Source organism: Myxine glutinosa, chromosome 3, assembly GCF_964187855.1.
Source record: "Myxine glutinosa chromosome 3, kmMyxGlut1.1, whole genome shotgun sequence".
In the NCBI taxonomy this organism is placed as follows: Eukaryota; Metazoa; Chordata; class Myxini; order Myxiniformes; family Myxinidae; genus Myxine; species Myxine glutinosa.
Genome location: NC_136263.1, coordinates 697,580 through 719,940, shown reverse-complemented (window position 1 = coordinate 719,940; position 22,361 = coordinate 697,580). Strand labels below are relative to the sequence as shown.

General features: G+C 44.1%; 1 protein-coding gene across 1 annotated transcript in view; it reads left to right on the top strand.

Annotated features, from left to right (window-relative positions):
- The window catches only part of COL17A1 (collagen type XVII alpha 1 chain), a 261,339-nt gene that overhangs the window by 192,758 nt on the left and 46,220 nt on the right, over positions 1-22,361 (top strand). The window contains exons 33-43 of the mRNA XM_068111347.2: positions 2,426-2,497; positions 5,596-5,622; positions 5,822-5,875; positions 6,010-6,045; positions 9,569-9,634; positions 16,089-16,124; positions 16,240-16,323; positions 16,738-16,842; positions 19,031-19,063; positions 19,203-19,244; positions 19,363-19,431. Coding sequence (XP_067967448.2) covers positions 2,426-2,497; positions 5,596-5,622; positions 5,822-5,875; positions 6,010-6,045; positions 9,569-9,634; positions 16,089-16,124; positions 16,240-16,323; positions 16,738-16,842; positions 19,031-19,063; positions 19,203-19,244; positions 19,363-19,431 — 624 coding nt within the window. The remainder of the gene's footprint in view (positions 1-2,425; positions 2,498-5,595; positions 5,623-5,821; positions 5,876-6,009; positions 6,046-9,568; positions 9,635-16,088; positions 16,125-16,239; positions 16,324-16,737; positions 16,843-19,030; positions 19,064-19,202; positions 19,245-19,362; positions 19,432-22,361) is intronic.

The window sequence follows — 22,361 nt, the reverse complement described above, 5'->3', positions numbered from 1 at the left end:
TACCTGCCAATACATTGAAACATTGGACAAACTGTTTGACATTCTAAATTCTCGCAATCCATTGGCACGAAACTACAAGGCACCACTCATGACATCACGAGAAGGACTTTTCCTGCCATTCCTGGATACTGCCTACAGTTACTTGTCCAACATCAAAAACATGAATGGTCAAGTTATGACCAATACGCGTTTGAAAACCCCCTTCATTGGTTTCATGATCTGCATAGAGAGTGTCAAAATTTTGTATTTCACATATGTCAAACCTGCCTCATCTCCCCTGCGATACCTGCTCACGTACAAAATGAGCCAAGACCACATTGAACTTTTCTTTGGAGCGGTCCGCATTGCATGTGGAAGTGGGAATAACCCAACGGCCCGGCAGTTTGTTGCCGCATATAAGCGCCTCTTGATGCGACATGACATCAAGTCTGCAAGTGGGAACTGTTCTGCACAGGACTCAACCAGAATCCTGAATGCGGCTTCCTTCAAGTGCGTTGCAAAGCAGGCTGTGCCTGACGAGAGTCACGACATGTTGGTGGCCAGACGATACGACCTGGAGTTGAGATCGCCGGCAAAAGAGGACCACGACTATGCGGATATTCCAAATTTTGAGCAACTTTCCATCTTTACAGAGTCATGTGTTGGCTATATTGCCGGCTATGTGGTGAGGATGGTGAGGAAGACTCTGAAGTGTAGCCAATGTCTTTCTGCATTGACCAGTAACAACGAAGAATGGCAAACCACACCAATGTACGGCCTGATTGTTACCAAGAACAGGGGTGGCCTCATAGTTCCCTCGCACAGTGTTGTTCGTGTCTGTGAGGCGACTGAACGCTGTGTCAAGAGGCTCCTGGCTGGAAGCAATGGCAAAATGCCTCGTGAAAGTGGGATAAGAGTGGCAATTTCCACTTCTGTCCTTTCTGAGGTCGGTCGGTCTACATTTGCTTCCTTGGATCGGCACATGTTTGACTGTGAGGCAGACAGCAACCATGTGTTTGCTTTAATACATTCTGTATCACAATCATACAGCAAGATACGTTTCCATCATGTTGTGAGAACACTCGATGATGACATGAAGGAAGAGCGCATCAGGAAAAAATATTGCAAACTGGTCCTGTTTGCTCACCAGTGAGGCAACACCAGAGCAAGCTGAAATATAAGAGCGACCTCATCTCTACATGGTGTGGGTGTGTTTTGTGGGTTAAGTGTGAATTGTGTGGGTTAACTACATGACAGCGTTTCATGTCATTTATGTGACTGACTCACTGTTGATGTGTTGCTGACCCATGTCAGTGTAGAATAAACTCTGGTTATCATTATATCTGCGTGGTTTCTAACATCTCGGTAATAGAAACATACACATCTTAGTTACAATATAATGACTGAATTAAGTAACATCATATAACATGACAACAAATCAGATCTTTATATTGAGGAATATTATAGAACAAGCCAAAGAATGGCAAACGACGATGTACCTCAATTTTATAGATTTCTAGAAAGCTTTCGACTCCTTGCCCAGAGAAAGTCTGGGTCATAATGAAGAAATACAGCATACCTGGAAAATTAGTGAACCTTGTAAAAGCCCTTTACCAAGACTTTCAATGTGCGGTCGTCGACCAAGGTGAAACAACAGAATGGTTCAAGGTGAAGACAGGAGTTAAACAGGGGTGTAACATGTCAGGATTCTTATTCGTACTAGTGGGTGATTGGGTCATGAGAAGAACGATAAAGAACACCGAGCGGTAATTTTGGGCACTTTTTTTTCAAACAAGCTCTAAACCATTGGATTCCCCAGGAAAAATGCGTCTAGAACCAACTTCAAACTTAATGAACACCATTTCCTTAAAGAACGGGATTCTGAGCCCGAATATCAGTTCAAATATTAGTATTCTATATTAATTAAATAGTCGGCGGTCCTAAAATTCGCTCCAGCTGCATCATCAGTGCGCCACGCCTTTGCTTTGACAGGCTTACGATCGGCTTCCCAATATGGCCGCCAGACTATTTCCGGTGGCTTCACGGCGGCTAATGCTGCGAGGTGGCCAATTGGCTCTCCATATTATATACCTCCGTGGAATAAACTAGTTTAGATAAAAATTAATGATGACGTCATCAGTCACGTGGTTCGGCCGCCATATTTGTTTTACCACAAAAGCTTTTTTTTAAACCACTGATAATACATCCTGGCGAGGGTTTGCAATCTCTGATTGCTCTTTCTTGTTTTCCTTGTGTTTTAGCTGTTCTACTGTGTTGTGTTCTCTATCCTCGCTCTTCCACAAGCCTCGACTTTACGCTACAAAAATCATCAAATTGCATTGTTACTGAGTAAGCTATCATTAACAGGGACACATTTGATTCATTCTTAACCCGTTCAGATAAATGAGTGATTGTGGTACTGAATGAAAGAACGATTTGTGTGCAGGGGAAGCAGGCCTGCCAGGTGTGCAAGGGAAAACCGGAAACACTGGACATCAAGGTGAAGCAGGGCCAAAAGGTGAGAAATGCCAAGCATTGCTAAATAGCTGCAGCATCATATATGATGTAATTAAGTAAATGAAACATCAGTGAATGGCTCATGCGACATCACTGTGACGTTTCACTTCACCTTGGGATGTTCAAACTGTTTTTTATGGCCATAGATCTATGTTGGGTGTATGAAAACGAGTTGATGTTTTGACATTTAACATGTAAGTTTTGACATTTAACATGTAAGTTTTGACATTTAACATGTAAGTTTTGACATTTAACATGTAAGTTTTGACATTTAACATGTCTGTTTTGACATTTAACATGTGTTTTGACATTTGTTTTGTTTTGTTTTGACAAATTTTGACAAAGATAACATTGTTTTGACACCCCCATTTTTACATACCAGCTGATTCCTCCTCCTACACCCCCATTTTTACATACCAGCTGATTCCTCCTCCTACACCCCCATTTTTACATACCAGCTGATTCCTCCTCTTATACCCCATTTTTACATACCAGCTGATTCCTCCTCCTACACCCCCATTTTTACATACCAGCTGATTCCTCCTCTTATACCCCATTATTACATACCAGCTAATTCCTCCTATACCCCCAATTTTACATCCCAGCTGATTGCTCCTGCTTTACCCCAATTTTACATACCAGCTGATTACTCCTACATCCCTATCCCCCATTTGCCTTCCTCTCTGTTCACCTTCTTTGTTCACCTCCTTGTTATTAACGCACAGGTTGTAAACCTGGTGCGTTATAGCGTTTGCCTGGGAATTTCGGGCGCTCAAAAGTGAAGCTAGTTTCTGTCACCCATTTCTGTCGCTCATTTCTGTCGCTCATTTCTGTCGCTCAGATGTGTAAACATGACGTCATCAAATCTATATTTATAGGATAGGTTATAGGAGATATATATGTTATAGGATAGGAATATAGGACCCAAATGACCCAGAGGACCCAAATGACCCAGAGGACCCAAATGACCCAGAGGACCCAAATGACCCAGAGGACCCAAATGACCCAGAGGACCCAAATGACCCAGAGGACCCAGAGGACCCAAATGACCCAGAGGACCCAGAGGACCCAAATGACCCAGAGGACCCAAATGACCCAAATGACCCAGAGGACCCAAATGACCCAGAGGACCCAAATGACCCAGAGGACCCAAATGACCCAGAGGACCTAAATGACCCAGAGGACCCAAATGACCCAGAGGACCCAGAGGACCCAGAGGACCCAAATGACCCAGAGGACCCAGAGGACCCAGAGGACCCAAATGACCCAGAGGACCCAAATGACCCAGAGGACCCAAATGACCCAGAGGACCCAAATGACCCAGAGGACCCAAATGACCCAGAGGACCCAAATGACCCAGAGGACCCAAATGACCCAGAGGACCCAAATGACCCAGAGGACCCAAATGACCCAGAGGACCCAAATGACCCAGAGGACCCAAATGACCCAGAGGACCCAAATGACCCAGAGGACCCAAATGACCCAGAGGACCCAAATGACCCAGAGGACCCAAATGACCCAGAGGACCCAAATGACCCAGAGGACCCAAATGACCCAGAGGACCCAAATGACCCAGAGGACCCAAATGACCCAGAGGACCCAAATGACCCAGAGGACCCAAATGACCCAGAGGACCCAAATGACCCAGAGGACCCAAATGACCCAGAGGACCCAAATGACCCAGAGGACCCAAATGACCCAGAGGACCCAAATGACCCAGAGGACCCAAATGACCCAGAGGACCCAAATGACCCAGAGGACCCAAATGACCCAGAGGACCCAAATGACCCAGAGGACCCAAATGACCCAGAGGACCCAGAGGACCCAGAGGACCCAGAGGACCCAGAGGACCCAGAGGACCCAAATGACCCAGAGGACCCAAATGACCCAGAGGACCCAAATGACCCAGAGGACCCAAATGACCCAGAGGACCCAAATGACCCAGAGGACCCAAATGACCCAGAGGACCCAAATGACCCAGAGGACCCAAATGACCCAGAGGACCCAAATGACCCAGAGGACCCAAATGACCCAAATGACCCAGAGGACCCAAATGACCCAGAGGACCCAAGTGACCCAGAGGACCCAAATGACCCAGATGACCCAAATGACCCAGAGGACCCAAATGACCCAGAGGACCCAAATGACCCAGAGGACCCAAATGACCCAGAGGACCCAAATGACCCAGAGGACCCAAATGACCCAGAGGACCCAAATGACCCAGAGGACCCAAATGACCCAGAGGACCCAAATGACCCAGAGGACCCAAATGACCCAAAGGACCCAAATGACCCAGAGGACCCAAATGACCCAGAGGACCCAAATGACCCAGAGGACCCAGAGGACCCAGAGGACCCAAATGACCCAGAGGACCCAAATGACCCAGAGGACCCAGAGGACCCAGAGGACCCAAATGACCCAGATGACCCAAATGACCCAGAGGACCCAAATGACCCAAATGACCCAGAGGACCCAAATGACCCAGAGGACCCAAATGACCCAGAGGACCCAGAGGACCCAAATGACCCAGAGGACCCAAATGACCCAGAGGACCCAAATGACCCAGAGGACCCAAATGACCCAGAGGACCCAAATTCTATGTATGTTTCTATGATGATGTATGTTTTGGTGAAAGTACATAATGTGAATACTAGTAGCAATTTTACAAAAACCATGGCATAATTTCAAATCTTGACCCGAGATGATAATTATGCTACATCATAATTTCCATGTGCCAACCTGGGCGGAATCCAAGTGGATTCACTTGACTTGTTGCCCTTGTTTGTCTTATTTCCTAATATTTCATTATTTCTCTCTCTCCATATTTTCATCACAATCCATTGTTATAGGGATTGGGAATTTCCTTAGTGATGCTTTTATTCAGGTTCTCCAAATGTTCTCATAATAATGTGTTTGTTTGGTGTAATTTGTGTTTTGATTGATGCAAGAATAAGGAAATCAAGTGAAACTGAACTGAACTAAATTGAACAAACAGACAGACAGACTTAAGACCCCAGTGCGAGAACGTCTCATAAATAGATTGTGTTTACATCACTGAAAGCCATTATTATCTCTCTAATTGTCTTTCTTTGGGCACAGGACCCCCTGGAAAGACGGGCATACCAGGTATGTTCATGAGTTGGACTGATCCTCAATGCTTGTCTTTGTAACTAATCAAGGGTGATAATCATTATTGTTATTCCCAACTTTTATGATGTCCATTTGGGTGATACATGATAGGCCCACTTTCGATGAAATTGATAAAGACTCAAAGTGAATCATTTCGCTCATTTAATAAGAGCACGCTATAATTGTGTTATTCCAGGAGATTCTGGTGATCCAGGACAACCTGGCCCTCGGGGCAACACAGGCCCACAAGGTAAGAGTGCGATAAGTGAAATGACCTCGGACATCTTTTTGAAACTCCTCTTAAAAATACAGGACATCGATGTGGTTTGGACTGGGAAACCGTTGAACATCTTTTATTTTTCTGCTCTTTTTCTTTACCTGCAGGCCAACCTGGGGCCCGCAGCGTGCTTTCTGATTCTGGTGAGAGCTGCAAGCTCGAATACCTAATTATTATCACCTAATTTATGACAGTACTGGAATGTGGCTACACTAGATCACAAGTTGTACTCCAGTGTGCAGCACCAAACACCAGAATAACCCAATATTGAGCAACACATGTGGCTACACTAGAGCACAAGTTGTACTCCAGTGTGCAGCACCAAACACCAGAATAACCCAATATTGAGCAACACATGTGGCTACACTAGATCACAAGTTGTACTCCAGTGTGCAGCACCAAACACCAGAATAACCCAATATTGAGCAACACATGTGGCTACACTAGATCACAAGTTGTACTCCAGTGTGCATCACCAAACACCAGAATAACCCAATATTGAGCAACACATGTGGCTACACTAGAGCACAAGTTGTACTCCAGTGTGCATCACCAAACACCAGAATAACCCAATATTGAGCAACACATGTGGCTACACTAGATCACAAGTTGTACTCCAGTGTGCATCACCAAACACCAGAATAACCCAATATTGAGCAACACATGTGGCTACACTAGATCACAAGTTGTACTCCAGTGTGCAGCACCAAACACCAGAATAACCCAATATTGAGCAACACATGTGGCTACACTAGATCACAAGTTGTACTCCAGTGTGCAGCACCAAACACAAGAAAAACCCAATATTGAGCTAATATTGAGCTAATATTGAGCTACACATGTGGCTACACTAGATCACAAGTTGTACTCCAGTGTGCAGCACCAAACACCAGAATAACCCAATATTGAGCAACACATGTGGCTACACTAGATCACAAGTTGTACTCCAGTGTGCAGCACCAAACACAAGAATAACCCAATATTGAGCTAATATTGAGCTACACATGTGGCTACACTAGATCACAAGTTGTACTCCAGTGTGCAGCACCAAACACCAGAATAACCCAATATTGAGCTAATATTGAGCTAATATTGGGCTAATATTGAGCTACACATGTGGCTACACCAGATCACAAGTTGTACTCCAGTATGCAGCACCAAACACCAGAATAACCAAATATTGAGCTACACATGTGGCTGCACTAGATCACAAGTTGTACTTGAGTATGCAGCACCAAACACCGGAATAACCCAATATTGAGCTACACTAGCTAATATTGAGCTAATATTGAGCTACACATGTGGCTACATTAGATCACAAGTTGTACTTCAGTATGTAGCACCAAACACCGGAATAACCCAATATTGAGCTACACTAGCTAATATTGAGCTAATATTGAGCTACACATGTGGCTACACCAGATCACAAGTTGTACTCCAGTGTGCAGCACCAAACACCAGAATAACCCAATATTGAGCTAATATTGAGCTAATATTGAGCTAATATTGAGCTACACATGTGGCTGCACTAGATCACAAGTTGTACTTGCGTATGCAGCACCAAACACCGGAATAACCCAATATTGAGCTACACTAGCTAATATTGAGCTAATATTGAGCTACACATGTGGCTACATTAGATCACAAGTTGTACTTCAGTATGTAGCACCAAACACCGGAATAACCCAATATTGAGCTACACTAGCTAATATTGAGCTAATATTGAGCTACACATGTGGCTACACCAGATCACAAGTTGTACTCCAGGGTGCAGCACCAAACACCAGAATAACCCAATATTGAGCTACACATGTGGCTACACTAGATCATAAGTTGTACTCCAATATGCAGCACCAAACACCAGAATAACCAAATATTGAGCTAATATTGAGCTACACATGTGGCTACACTAGATCACAAGTTGTACTTGAGTTTGCCGCACCAAACACCGGAATAACCCAATATTGAGCTACACTAGCTAATATTGAGCTACTATTGAGCTACACATGTGGCTACACTAGATCACATGTTGTACTCCAGTGTGCAGCACAAAACACCAGAATAACCCAATGTTGAGCTACACATGTGGCTACACTAGATCACAAATTGTACTCCAGTATGCAGCACCAAACACCGGAATAACCCAACATTGAGCTACACTAGCTAATATTGAGCTACACATGTGGCTACACTAGATCACATGTTGTACTCCAGTGTGCAGCACAAAACACCAGAATAACCCAACATTGAGCTACACATGTGGCTACACTAGATCACAAGTTGTACTCCAGTATGCAGCACCAAACACCAGAATAACCAAATATTGAGCTACACATGTGGCTGCACTAGATCACAAGTTGTACTTGAGTATGCAGCACCAAACACCGGAATAACCCAATATTGAGCTACACTAGCTAATATTGAGCTAATATTGGGCTAATATTGAGCTACACATGTGGCTACACTAGATCACAAGTTGTACTCCAGTATGCATCACTAAACACCAGAATAACCAAATATTGAGCTACACTAGCTAATATTGAGCTAATATTGGGCTAATATTGAGCTACACATGTGGCTACACTAGATCACAAGTTGTACTTGAGTATGCAGCACCAAACACCGGAATAACCCAATATTGAGCTACACTAGCTAATATTGAGCTAATATTGAGCTACACATGTGGCTACACTAGATCACATGTTGTACTCCAGTGTGCAGCACAAAACACCAGAATAACCCAATATTGAGCGACATGAGCTAATATTGGGCTAATATTGAGCAACACATGTGGCCACACTAGATCACAAGTTGTACTCCAGTGTGCAGCACAAAACACCAGAATAACCCAATATTGAGCTACACATGTGGCTACACTAGATCATAAGTTGTACTCCAGTATGCATTACTAAACACCAGAATAACCAAATATTGAGCTACACTAGCTAATATTGAGCTAATATTGGGCTAATATTGAGCTACACATGTGGCTACACTAGATCACAAGTTGTACTTGAGTATGCAGCACCAAACACCGGAATAACCCAATATTGAGCTACACTAGCTAATATTGAGCTAATATTGAGCTACACATGTGGCTACACTAGATCACATGTTGTACTCCAGTGTGCAGCACAAAACACCAGAATAACCCAATATTGAGCGACATGAGCTAATATTGGGCTAATATTGAGCAACACATGTGGCCACACTAGATCACAAGTTGTACTCCAGTGTGCAGCACAAAACACCAGAATAACCCAATATTGAGCTACACATGTGGCTACACTAGATCACAAGTTGTACTCCAGTATGCAGCACCAAACACCAGAATAACCCAATATTGAGCTACACTAGCTAATATTGAGCTAATATTGGGCTAATATTGAGCTACACATGTGGCTACACTAGATCACAAGTTGTACTCCAGTATGCATCACTAAACACCAGAATAACCAAATATTGAGCTACACTAGCTAATATTGAGCTAATATTGGGCTAATATTGAGCTACACATGTGGCTACACTAGATCACAAGTTGTACTCCAGTATGCAGCACCAAACACCAGAATAACCAAATATTGAGTGCCCATTGATTTGAGTAAAGAAGCAGATGCTCTGAGGCTTCACCAACTAATTATGTTACCTCTCTCATCTTCCTCACAGGCAGATCTGTTACTGTGGCTGGCCCTCCTGGCCCAGCTGGAGCTCAAGGCCTTCCTGGAGTTTCAGGTATCCAGTACAATCAATTCTTACAATTATGTCCAACATGAATATGTCTACCAAAGAAAATTTGGAGCTTTTTTGTCTCCAGTGACTGGCAGGGCCTTCATCATGTTCTTTTGACTTTACCAGAGGGTTGGGATATTTTAAATCTTTCATCTTGGAAGAAGATCATGTTAGTTATTTAATGTTGAAATGATGTTTAAATGCTTCTCAAGGTCGACTGTTTGAGCACAACACAAAATACGGTTCATTTAATTGACTAGTACACCCGCTAACTACGGGAGGGGCAGGAAGGGTCATTCCTCTTTGGGGAATAATATAGATTACAGTCAATCTATGATCGGGTCTCAAGAACATTGGGTGTGTGTGTGTTCATTTACCAAGTTTCTCGTGGAGGGATCGCCAAGTGGTTTAAGCATTCGAGCAAGCACTCCATTCAAAACCGTTAAGGAACGGCTAGCTTGGCAAGCGCTAGTTAGCAGCTTGGTAAATGAGCACAACCCGGGCTTCTCCCTTTCAGTTTCATTTTAAACAGAAGGAGCGAGTTTCAAAAGTTCACTACGAAAAACGCCACGTTAGCGGCAGGAAGGGTAATGTTATTAACCACGTTAGCGCCAGGAAGGGTAATGTTATTAACCACGTTAGCGGCAGGAAGGGTAATGTTATTAACCACGTTAGCGGCAGGAAGGGTAATGTTATTAACCACGTTAGCACCAGGAAGGGTAATGTTATTAACCACGTTAGCACCAGGAAGGGTAATCTATCTATAATGCCAGTAATCTCTGTGTGTCTGTCTGTGACCGCTGTTTCTCGACAACCACGGGTCCGATATACTTGAAACTTGCCAGGTATATTGCTGGGGACCCGAGGATGTGCCTTTTCAAGGTTTCATATTAATCGGACAAGTAGTTAGCGAGCTATGTCCAAAAAACGATTCAACCAATCAGAGAGCAGCGAGCTATCACGTGTGCCGAACGTGGCGAACAGACTCTGCCTCGGACGGCACATTTGAGAGCGTATTCATTTATTTCACGTTGGCAAACTATGTTGGCGCTATGTTGGCGTTAAACTATGTTTTAAAACTAATTAAAACTAATTTGCGATTCTTTCGCTTTCCTGCGCGTTTGTGCACGCTATGGCGATTTCTTTACCAAACTCCGCAAGCCGTTCGCTTTGGACCAAACCATTTCATGTAAATAGAGGGGGGGGGGGGGATTGTCACCGTACTCGCAAGCCGTTCGCTTTGGACCAAACCATTTCATGTAAATAGAGGGGGGGGGGGGGGATTGTCACCGTACTCGCAAGCCGTTCGCTTTGGCTTTGCGAATGGACCAAACCATTTCATGTAAATAGAGGGGGGGGATATAATTTTAGATATACTGTATATATAGTACGGGCATGCCCTAGTGTTATTAACTACGTTAGCACCAGGAAGGGTAATGTTATTAACCACGTTTGCGGCAGGAAGGGTAATGTTATTAACCACGTTAGCACCAGGAAGGGTAATGTTATTAACTACGTTAGCACCAGGAAGGGTAATGTTATTAACCCAACACTTATGGGGTACCTAGAGTACGGTAGATCTCCGCTCAGTTCTGTTAGTAAAACTTACCTCACGCATGTCGGGATTCCTCCAAATTTATTCATTTAATGTTATAAACAGCATTAGCGGCTGTTTAAAAATCATACTAATCATACGTGTTTGTGGTTCATAATATTCATTACTGTTCATTAATGTTTATTACTTCTGGTAGAGGTCGTTGGGCTGTTGCTCCCACGAAAACGCCATGATAAGCTATTTATAAACGTTGACTCGACGTTTGTTCAAGGAGGAAAATCCCTTGGGGAGGTGGGATATTATTGGTTCACGAGTTATCAAACAGTGACCACTATATTCGTCATGGGTGTGTCTGTCTGTGTCTGTGTGTCTGTCTGCCTGTCCGCAGCATAACTATCCGATGATATCATCCGATCTTGATGAAACTTGGGTGGGAGGTTGATATCATGATCTAGTTGTGTCCTGCCTAGAGTGGGCGTATTGCGCCCATTGTGGGCGGAGCCACGCCCGAAAAAGATGTATTTTTATGGGGGTAATCAAATCCAAGCTGCATCTTTTCCAAGGGGTTTGGTGGAATCTGACAGGGGTTTCGATATTTGGTTAGGCCAATGTCATGTGTCTCGCCCCATGGAGCTCTATTTTTCATTTTCGCTCCAAGGTCAAGGTCACAAGGTCATGAAATTTGGAAAAGTCGATTTTTGATGGTTTTATTACATTGTTCGCTTCCTGATAGGGTGAAATGTCGTACATGATCTTATATTATCACATACATCATGAAATACAAGTTTTCCAACAAATTTCAGAATCTTCGACCTTTGACCTTTGAAGGTCACAAAGGTCAAAGTTGTCGGAATCGAACCGAATTTTCGGTATTGTGTAGCCAACTAACCTCATAACTGATTATACATTATTTTCTATCATTTCAAGGTCAGTAACCTTCGTTTTGACATTTCCGGGCCTGGCCTGTCCGGGCTTGTTTCGGTTTAGTCCGTCCTTTGTCATTGAATACCGCTCGCTCGTGAACCATCGTCGTCTCCTGACTTGTTGGTATTAATATTGTTTTGTAATAACATTAATATTACGCTATATCATTAGTTTTGTTATTAGAAGCGGCCTTGGAAAAACACCACAATAAAGCTAACTTAATACGGCTATACACCTCAACACGCAACCCCATTGACGGCAATGGCGGGGGAAACCCGCTCGGGGGAGAAAACCCACTTGGGGAGGGGGGCAAATGAATGCGCTACAACCTTCATTATGTAACCCTTGGTCATCCTGTCAAGTTTGGTTGAGATTGGATAAGTAAGGACAGAATGTATTGGCATCAAAAATTCATCAGACAGACAGAAATGGTGTATTTTAGTATGATTAGGATGCCCCTTGAAGCTGCTCAGGTGTCTTGGATGATATGATTGTCTCCACAACACCACCACGTGCTTAATTAAAGTAGGCCAACCATTAAGAATCCAGTACAATGATTGGTGCACACTTACACATTTGATGAACACAGATCGGTTTGAGAGGAAGGATAAACATTTCAACCCAGAATGACACTCGGCAGAGAGCTTACTCCGCCAGGCTGAAACATGTATGTTTTCTATCCCCACTGATAGAGCGGATCTTGATTCAAACCTGAACGAAAATCTAATCTCTTTTCAACATATATATATAGTTTTATTGCATGGAAATATGAGGCTCGAAGAGGATCTAGAACATAGAATGTATCAGGACGTAATACAGTCACGTGAAAAAGTAAGTACACCCCATGTAAAGTTTTGACTTTTTCAACATATTTCAACATACAGCTATTTGATCTTCATTTCAACAATATTGATAGATAAAGGTGATATAATATAACAAATATCATGAAACATTTACATTTTGTAGTCCATTGTATAATTTAAATAAACATAAATGCAAATTTCGCATGTGGAAAAAGTAAGTACACCCTTGGCTCTCATAGGTGGTATTGCCCCCTTTGGCAGAAACAACCTCAAGTCGGCGTTTCTTATAACTGTCTACCAGTCTCTGACATCGACTGGAAGAAATATTTGCCCACTCCTCCATGCAGAATTCTTTCAGCAATGCGATGTTTGAGGGGTTTCTTGCATGCACAGCTCGTTTCTAATCTTCCCACAACATCTCGATGGGATTTAGATCCGGGCTTTGACTTGGCCATTCCAGAACCCTCCATTTCTTTCTTTTCAGCCATTCCTTGGTGGATTTACTGGTATGTTTAGGGTCATTGTCATGTTGCAAGGTCCACCTTCGGTTGAGCTTCAACTCTCCGACAGATGGCCTCACATTATCCTCAAGCACCCTCTGGTACAATGAAGAATTCATAGTGGATTCTATGATGGTGAGCTGCCCAGGCCCTGATGCAGCAAAACTGCCCCAAACCATAATATTTCCACCACCATTCTTTACAGTTGGTATCAGGTTCTTGTGGTCAAATGCTGTCTTTGGTTTTCGCTAAACATGTCTTCTGGTACTGTGGCCAAATAGCTCTACCTTTGACTCATCTTTCCAGAGCACATTGTTCGAGAAGTACTGGTCTTTGCCTAGGTCTTCGTTGGCAAACTTTAGTCTTGCCCTGATGTTCTTTCTGGACAGCAAAGGTTTCCTCCTGGCACACCTCCCATGTAGATCAAGTTTGTGCAGCCTCTTTCTAATGGTAGACTCGTGCACTTTGACATCAACAGTGGCAAGAGCTACCTGTAGGTCCCGTGATGACATTTTGGGGTTCTTAGAGACTTCTTTCAGCATATTGCGGTCTACTCTCGGGCTGAACTTGCTGGGGCGGCCTGGCCTGAACAAGTTGGCAGTTGTTTCGAATCTTCTCCACTTGTAGATGATCTTCCGGACAGTCGAATGATTGATTTCAAATTGTTTGGAGATATTTTTAAATCCCTTCCCAGACTCGTAGGCATCTATAACGTTCTTTCTGAAGGCCTCAGAGTGTTCTTTTGATCTTGGCATGGTGACGCCACACACTTCAACAACAAAGAGCAAACCAAACGAAAGGTTTAAATAGGACAGGTTCCTTCCAGATCCTCTAACGATGTTCTAATCATTTGCACCTGAGCTGGTGCACCTGATTCTAATTTTAGGTATTTGAAGTAGTGATAAATGTAGGGGTGTACTTACTTTTTCCACATGTGAAATTTGCATTTATGTTTATTTAAATTATACAATGGACTACAAAATGTAAATATATGAATGAATGAATGATCGTTTTAAGGCCATTTTCCCCGCTAGAGCGGGGGTTGGCCTTGCGGGCCCCATGACAATCATGGCTCCCTGTTTGAGGCAATGTTTTTATGGCTGGATGCCCTTCCTGACGCCAACCCTTAGTCGCCTCTTACGATGCGCAGGGATACGGTGTACCTATTCTAAACCGGGGTACACATCGGGATCATTCATCCCAGCAAGCTGGTACTCAATTTGCCGACCTCGGAAGGATGACAGGCTGAGTCAACCCCCCTGATGTTAATTCAGTGATCGACTGGGATTCGAACCCAGGATCCTAGGATCCCAAGCCGGCACCCTAACCGCTAAGCCAACACCAGACTACAAAATGTAAATGCTTCATGATATTTGTGATATTATATCACCTTTATCTATCAATATTGTTGAAATGAAGATCAAATAGCTGTATGTTGAAATATGTTGAAAAAGTCAAAAGTTTATATGGGTAATTTGTAATTTTGTAATTTGGTGAGATTTGTAATGAACTCTTTCACATGACTGTATCGGAAAAGGAGAAAGGGAGGGCCGAAAACAACACCATCAGCAGAGATGAGGGACAAAATAGAGGAAGACATAGAGAAACGAGGGCTGTGAGGAAGAATTACGGCTTGAGGAGGACACGGGATGAACGAGATGGATACAGCCACAATCTCTCAGAAAAGAATAACTGGAAACTTGCAAAAAGGTGTGCTTCAAGAGGGTTAACAGGGGTATAATATATCGTGGTTTTGAATGGGGGATGATCTCAGATGGTGGTGAACAGCCTTGAAAACCTGGAGGGAAGCATGAGATTTAAGAGAATGTGGAAGTTGTTTTCCACACTCGGAGGGAGGGAGGGCGGGGGGGGGGGGGGGGTTGGAGAGAAATGAATGAGTGGAGGTGAGCAGTGATCCTGGATTTAGGTCGTTTCACAAAGAGGGGGATTGATGGTGGACCGTGTGTGCCCTGTAGGAACCTTGGGGGGGGGGGAGTGGTGGCGGGGAGGGGGAAGGGTGGAAGCACAAAAAGACCAGAGGGTGCAAATCCAGAAAGGAGGTGTTCGAAGACAAAGGCCACCAATCTGTCTGCAATGGGAAAGTCATATGCCCATAGACTCAGCTTCAGAGTGGAAGACTCCATTAATCTTGAAAGGCTCGGTTTCCATGCATGAAGCTGGGCAAGTTGTAAGGCAGGGGACTGTACTGCATGTTGAGTAGTCCATAAAACTGTGGATGAAGGCCTTGTAGGTGGGTAGGAGTTCAGGTGTGCCAAGGAAGGACTGTATAATGGAGGACGCCCAGTCAGGGACTGGCTTTGGAGGCCAACTCATGGGTCTCACTCTCAGCCATGATATCTGTTGGCAAGCCACATTTCAAAATTGGCCTCCCTGGCTTTGGAGGCGAACTCATGGGTTTCACTCTCAGCCATTATCTCTCTTGACAAGCCACATTTCAAAATTGGCCTCCAGAACCAATGACATTAATGCCAGAAGACATTGATGTGGTGATGCAACCGATGCCACAAGACACTGATACGACGATGCAACCGATGTCAGAAGACGAGTCACTGGAATAATATATTTTTTGCAATAGAGGTACTGTATATTGAAAAGGTTGACTTTTTCTGATTTTGTTTTTTGTCATAAACCTTTTTTCTGCACTTCACTTGCAGGGCCTATTGGACCTTCTGGGAAACCTGGTTCTGAAGGTGAGAACTTTTGGTTAATATTAGAAATTATTCATCGATCTTGTCTTTTTCAATCAACGTTTTCCTCTGATGGGAATACAAGAAACGAGAGGTATTTTATTTATATGGTTTGCAGGAGAAAAAGGTGATAAAGGGGAGAGGGGCTTCAAGGGAGAAATGGGTGAACGGGGAGAGAGAGGACCTCCTGGACGTCCCGCAAGTAAGTACATAAAATAAATAAATGAATGCAGTTGGTCTTGATAAGGGGGCAACAGAGTAGCTCGGGAGTAATGTGCACATTTGAGACCCTCTAATCTCGATTTGATTTTGTATAGAATCAGGTGTGACTTGGCCTGTTCCTCAGGGCTGCTTCTCGAAGGGGTTGCTGAATCGTTGAATGGTTCTTTGCATGGGATGTTAAGTTTGCTTTCCTTGTGCAATGTTCATTATACAGATGTGTTAGTATCTTCCCAAAGAGTGTGCTTTTGGACCAGTGCTCTCACCAAATTACAAATTCACAGTGAGGGGTGAACACGTCAGCACTTTGAAATGCACCATCAGATGATGGACTTATTGTGGATTCTGCCATGATGTGACGTTGACTAAATATTTTGTTTTCCTCTTTTGCATACAGCCAACCCATTGTTAGTTGAACAAGGATCTCGAGGACCAGCTGGGCCTCCAGGAGCACCTGGGCTTCCAGGACCACCTGGTATACCAGGCTTGTCTTCTTCTACTGGTGAGATCCATGGGTTCTTTTTAGTGGTGTCATCATTACTTTATGCTATATGGGTGATACCAGTGGGATTTGCAATGTTCTGTTCTGGGTACCGAAGTGATTTTGGTTGTTGGAGTTTTTAATGAGCTTATCGTGGCTGCCCATATCTGTAACTGTAACACGTCTCAGTACAACAACTTTCAATATGTTGTCTAGGTGTATATCCTGTCGTCCCATTTGAAGTAATCGTGCGTTGGCTTTGTGTGGTTGAGAGTGTGGAGATGTTGCGCAGGTCAACCATAGCACCAGAGATTGTGCAGCATAATCATGTGTGTGGAACAACAGCATAATCCAGTTATTCTGTATTTTGGAGGCATAACAAATGCTGGTTTTTTGGGGGGTTTTTTTGTATACAGAGTCGAGGCTCGTGTAAGAGCTGACACGTTAAACACAAAAACATGCACGGACACATAAAACATACAATAAAATGAGCGGGAGACAAGAGGAGGAGAGAGAGGGAAGCACACAAGCACAGTAGAGAACCGGGACATCGGGAGATCTGTGGAAGGAGGACGGCTGGGGGAGGGGGGGGGTTCAAGGTATAAAGAAAATTGATACTACTACGAGATTGAAGGAGGTGGATCTGGGGTGAATTAACGGGGGTAGAAAAGATCAAGGTTTTGGATGGGGGAAGATAAGAGATGGTGGTGAATAGCTGTTTTAAAGACCTGGAGGGAGGAGTGGGATTGAAGAGAGTGAGGGAGTTTGTTCCAGAGGCGGGAGGAAACAGGAATGAAAGAGTGAAGGTGAGCAGAGAGCCTAGATTTTGGCAGTTTAACCATAAGAGGGTTGCAGGCAGATCTTGTGTGACCTGTAGGAATATTAGGGGGACAGTGCACAGAGAGAGCTGGGGGAGCAAGGCCAGAGAGGAGTCGGTAGAAGACAGAAAGAACACCTACCTGCCTGCGGTGAGTGAGTGAAAGGCCCTCGGAGTTAGCTTCATCGCAGGAGATTCCAATGATTCTGAAAGCTTTGGTTTCAACAGTGTGAAGACGAGCTAGGTGTGAGGCAGGAGCACCGGCCCAGAGGGGGGAACAGTATTCCATTGAGCTGCGGATGAAAGCCTTGTATGTGGTGAGGAGCTCAGGTGTGCCAAGGATGGACTTCGCACGATGGAGGATGCCCAGTCGGCGACTGGCTTTGGAGGCCAGCTTGGAAATGTGGTTTTCCCAGGAAAGATCATGGCAGATAGTGAGACCCAAAAGCTTGAGCGACAGAACTTCTTGGAGAGGATTGTTGAGAAAGTGGATGGGAGCGTTTTCCAGTCGGTCTTTTTGGAGAGACATAGTAAGAGTGTGAGTTTTGTCAGGATTGAAAGACATGTTCCACTTGTTTGACCAGTCAGTGATTTTGTCCAGGTCTGCAGAGAGTGCGGAGGCTGCAGACTGCCGATCTGAGGGATGAGGAATGGAGCGGCAGAGAGTGGAGTCATCACCAAAGAGATAGAGAGGATTTTCCAGGGAGTCGGAGAGATCATTAATGAAGACCAGAAATAGCACAGGGCCCAGAACACTACCTTGGGGAACTCCAGCCTGAACAGGAAGGGGAGATGAGATAATTCTATTCAGGGCCACACATTGACTGCGACCAGAGAGGAAGTCCGCAAGCCATGTGTGGAGGTTTCCATGGATACCATAGGAGGAGAGTTTGGTGGCAGAGCGGGGTGCCAGACCATATCGAAATGACGGTCAAATGAGTATTGAACATATTTGGTGGTGTAATGGTTAGAGCGTTCTCTCTAAGTCTGGGAAGTCAGCGGTTCAAAACCCAGGCCAAGTCATACCAAAGACTTTAAAAACAGTACGTAGTGCTTCCTTGCTTGATGCTCGGCATTTATAAAGGATAGAGCATGGACAAACAATCATAGGTTGGCAATCATATTGCAGGCTTTGATGAACCAAATGGCCTCCTCCTTCATTGAAGTCCCTTGTAATAACATGTGCTATTATTATTGTTTGATTAAATCTGCCATATCTTTCTTTGATTGTTTGTCTTTAAATTGCTTAATTAGACTTTTCCAATTAAGGATTGTCACTCCAACAACTAGAACCAACAATAAACATTGCCATTATAATTATCATGATAATCATCAACTACTCTCTGCACATTCATGTTCATTTTCCCCTCATTTAATGTCCACTGTTTGCAGGAGAGGTTGTACAAGGCCCACCTGGTGCTCCAGGTATGATTGACCTGTGGTAAAAGTAGCTTGTGTGATCAGTCAGATGAAATTATATCACCAACATTCTATCTTTATTCTGGCCTTGATTATATTTGTCCTGTGTTATCTACGACTCTCTCCCTTGCATCTCCCACCATAGGCAGATCAGTGCAAGGCCCACCAGGACAGCCTGGACCTCCAGGTAACTCTGCCAAAGCTTTATCTGAATGAAAATCACAACTTATTGGCAAAACAACAAGTAGTTTGACTGCACTACCACAACATTTATCTTGTATAAAACCGTGTCCTATGTTCTGCAGGAGAAGCCATCATGGGACCTCGTGGACCTAGAGGCCCAATGGGACCTCCTGGAGTCAGTATTTCACGTGGTTAGTCCTTTCTTTTTCTACGTTCACATTTTTTATATAGTTTTTTGTTTACAAAGTCGAGGCTCGTGTAAGAGCTGAAACATTGTTTATATTTGTAATTGTAAATTTGTAATTGAAAATAAGTTTGTAAATTTATTTTATTTAATGTATAATTCAAGACAGAATGTCTCAACTCGGTGTTCACAAAGTTGAATCTGCATCGGCAAAGGCCTAAATTGAATCATTGCCCTTGTTCTCAAATCCTGCTTTGCTGCTCTTACTTCTCATGGGCCTGCTCTCTTCAGCCTGTAATTCACCTTTGTACATCTCACGCAGAGGTGGATTAACGTTTTTTGGAGCCCTGGGCACAAAAAAATTTAGACTCAAAACATCACCCAAAAACATGAATACATGAAAATGCATTATTACTGTAATACAGAGATAGACCCCATTCAATGTTACACCGAGTTAATAAAGGATACACTAGGATTAGGTACATATACTATGAATAGGCATAGCTGATTGGCAGGGGCCTCGAGAGAGGGGCGGGGGAGGGGTGGGGTCGCTGCCTCGGGCCCGGGGTCCGTTGATGGGCCCAAGCTTCTCCTGTATTTTTTTAAACAGTACAGTGAAAGCCTTCATCGGCTCATCCTCATTTTCTCATCGTTATATTTAAATCCAGAAGTTGATTTTGCTTTCTCACCGGAAACAAAACAACATTTACCGCTGTTAACGGTACAGTTTCAAACTTTACAGAAAATTGTTATTAACCAGAAATGTGCGTTACAAAAAAATGGGTTTGTATCATCTTTGTCCAAAAAAAATTCTGAACCATCTTGGCACGTATTTTTTTTTGCCAATCATATGAAGAAATAGTCTTTGACAGTCGAGGCTACGAATTGACTCGATCGGTCCAAACGTCCCGCTGTCTCCTTTATTTTCCATCATATGGCTATCATACGGAAATGATATCAGAGGCACTCGGAAACATGGTGGTGGGATGATGAAGTTGGAAAGAGGATTGACGAGAAGAGGAAGAAGTTCAAGGAGAGGCAGAAGGCGAAGGGTATGGGTGCAGAAACAGCAGAGCATGAAAGTTATAAGGCAGCCAAGAAGGCTGCAAAGAAAGAGGTAGCAAAGGCGCAGGAGGCATGTAGGAAAATGTTCGGAGAACGCTTGGATTCGGAAGAGGGTCAGAGAGCGGTATTCAGGATTGCAAAGCAGATAGCGAAAGAGAGGTGTGATGTGATGGGGGTGAGTTGCTTGAAGGATGAAGTGGAACAAATCGTTGTCGACCCAGATGGAATTAAAGGAAGATGGAAAAGATATATGGAAATGCTGTTGAATACAGAGAATGAATGGGATGGCAACATAGAGAGTAACCCAGTTTTAGGACCGGCAGAGAAGATAACTGAGAAGGAAATTGAGGAAGCGATAAAAGCAATGAAGAGTAGAAAAGCGGGAGGGCCGATGGGAGTTGTGGGAGATATGTTGAAGGCAGCAGGAAGTTGGGGTGTGAAGAGAATGACAGAGATCTGCAATCTGGTGGTGAAAGAAGGCCGCATTCCAGTGGATTGGGAACTGAGTACCCTCGTCCCTCTATACAAGGGGAAAGCTGACCCTCTGGAGTGTGGCTCGTACCGAGTGATAAAGTTATTGGAGCATGGAATGAAGGTATTGGAAAGGGTGTTGGAGAGGAGGATAAGGAAGAAAGTGAAGATCGACGAAATGCAGTTTGGATTTATGCCAGGAAGAGGAATGACAGACGCGCTTTTCATTGTGAGGCAGTTGCAGGAGAAGTACATGGAGAAGAGGAAGAAGTTGTTTCTTGGGTTTGTTGATCTGGAGAAAGCATTCGATAGGGTTACACGCAAAGTATTGACATGGGCATTGAGGAAGTTAGGAGTGGAGGAATGGTTGATCAGAGTAGTGATGGCAATGTACAAAAGAGCGCGCACAGCTGTAAGGACGAAGGACGGGAACAGTGGTGAGTTTGAGGTGAAGGTGGGAGTACATCAGGGGTCGGTACTAAGTCCACTACTATTTGTAGCTGTGATGGAGGTGCTGGCTCAGAACGTAAAGGAGGGTTTACCGTGGGAGTTGTTGTATGCAGATGATCTGGTGTTGATTGCGGAAAGTATGGATGAACTGAAGGAAAAGATGAACAAGTGGAAGGAATGTATGGAGACAAAAGGTCTGAAGGTGAATATCAGAAAGACGAAGGTGATGGCAAGTGGTAAAGCATGTGGTGAGGTGGAAAGAACTGGGAAGTGGCCCTGTGCTGTGTGTAGGAAGGGTGTCGGAGTGAACTCCATTCAATGTACAATGTGCGCTGAGTGGGTTCATCAAATATGTCATGGTCTGAGAGGGTCATTAACCAGTGTGGCAGCTACATTCAAATGTAAGGTGTGCACAGAGGGAGCTGCAGATGGAGGAAATGTTGAGTTGGATCTTGGAGATGGCGTGAAGCTGGAAGGTGTGAAAACATTTTGCTACCTCGGAGACATGCTGAATGGAGAAGGTGGATCAGACTCGGCAACGGTTGCTAGAGTGAGATGTGCATGGAAGAAGTTTCGGGAACTGAGTGGCGTGCTGATGAGGAGGGGAGTGTCGTTGAAGCTGAAGGGAAAGGTGTATGCTGCATGTGTGAGAAGTGTTATGATTTATGGGAGTGAGACATGGGTAATGAACGTAGAGCAGCAACGAAGGTTGGAAAGGGTGGAAATGCGAATGGTTCGATGGATGTGCGGAGTATCGTTGAGAGAGAGGAAGACAAATGATGAATTGCGAAAGATGATGGGAATAGAGCCTGTGATTGATGCTGTGAAGAGGAACAGGTTGAGATGGTTTGGTCATGTGTTGAGGAAGGATGAAAGTGACTGGTTGAGAAGAGTGATGGAAATGAATGTAGAAGGAAGTGGAGGACGGGGAAGACCGAGAAAGACTTGGCT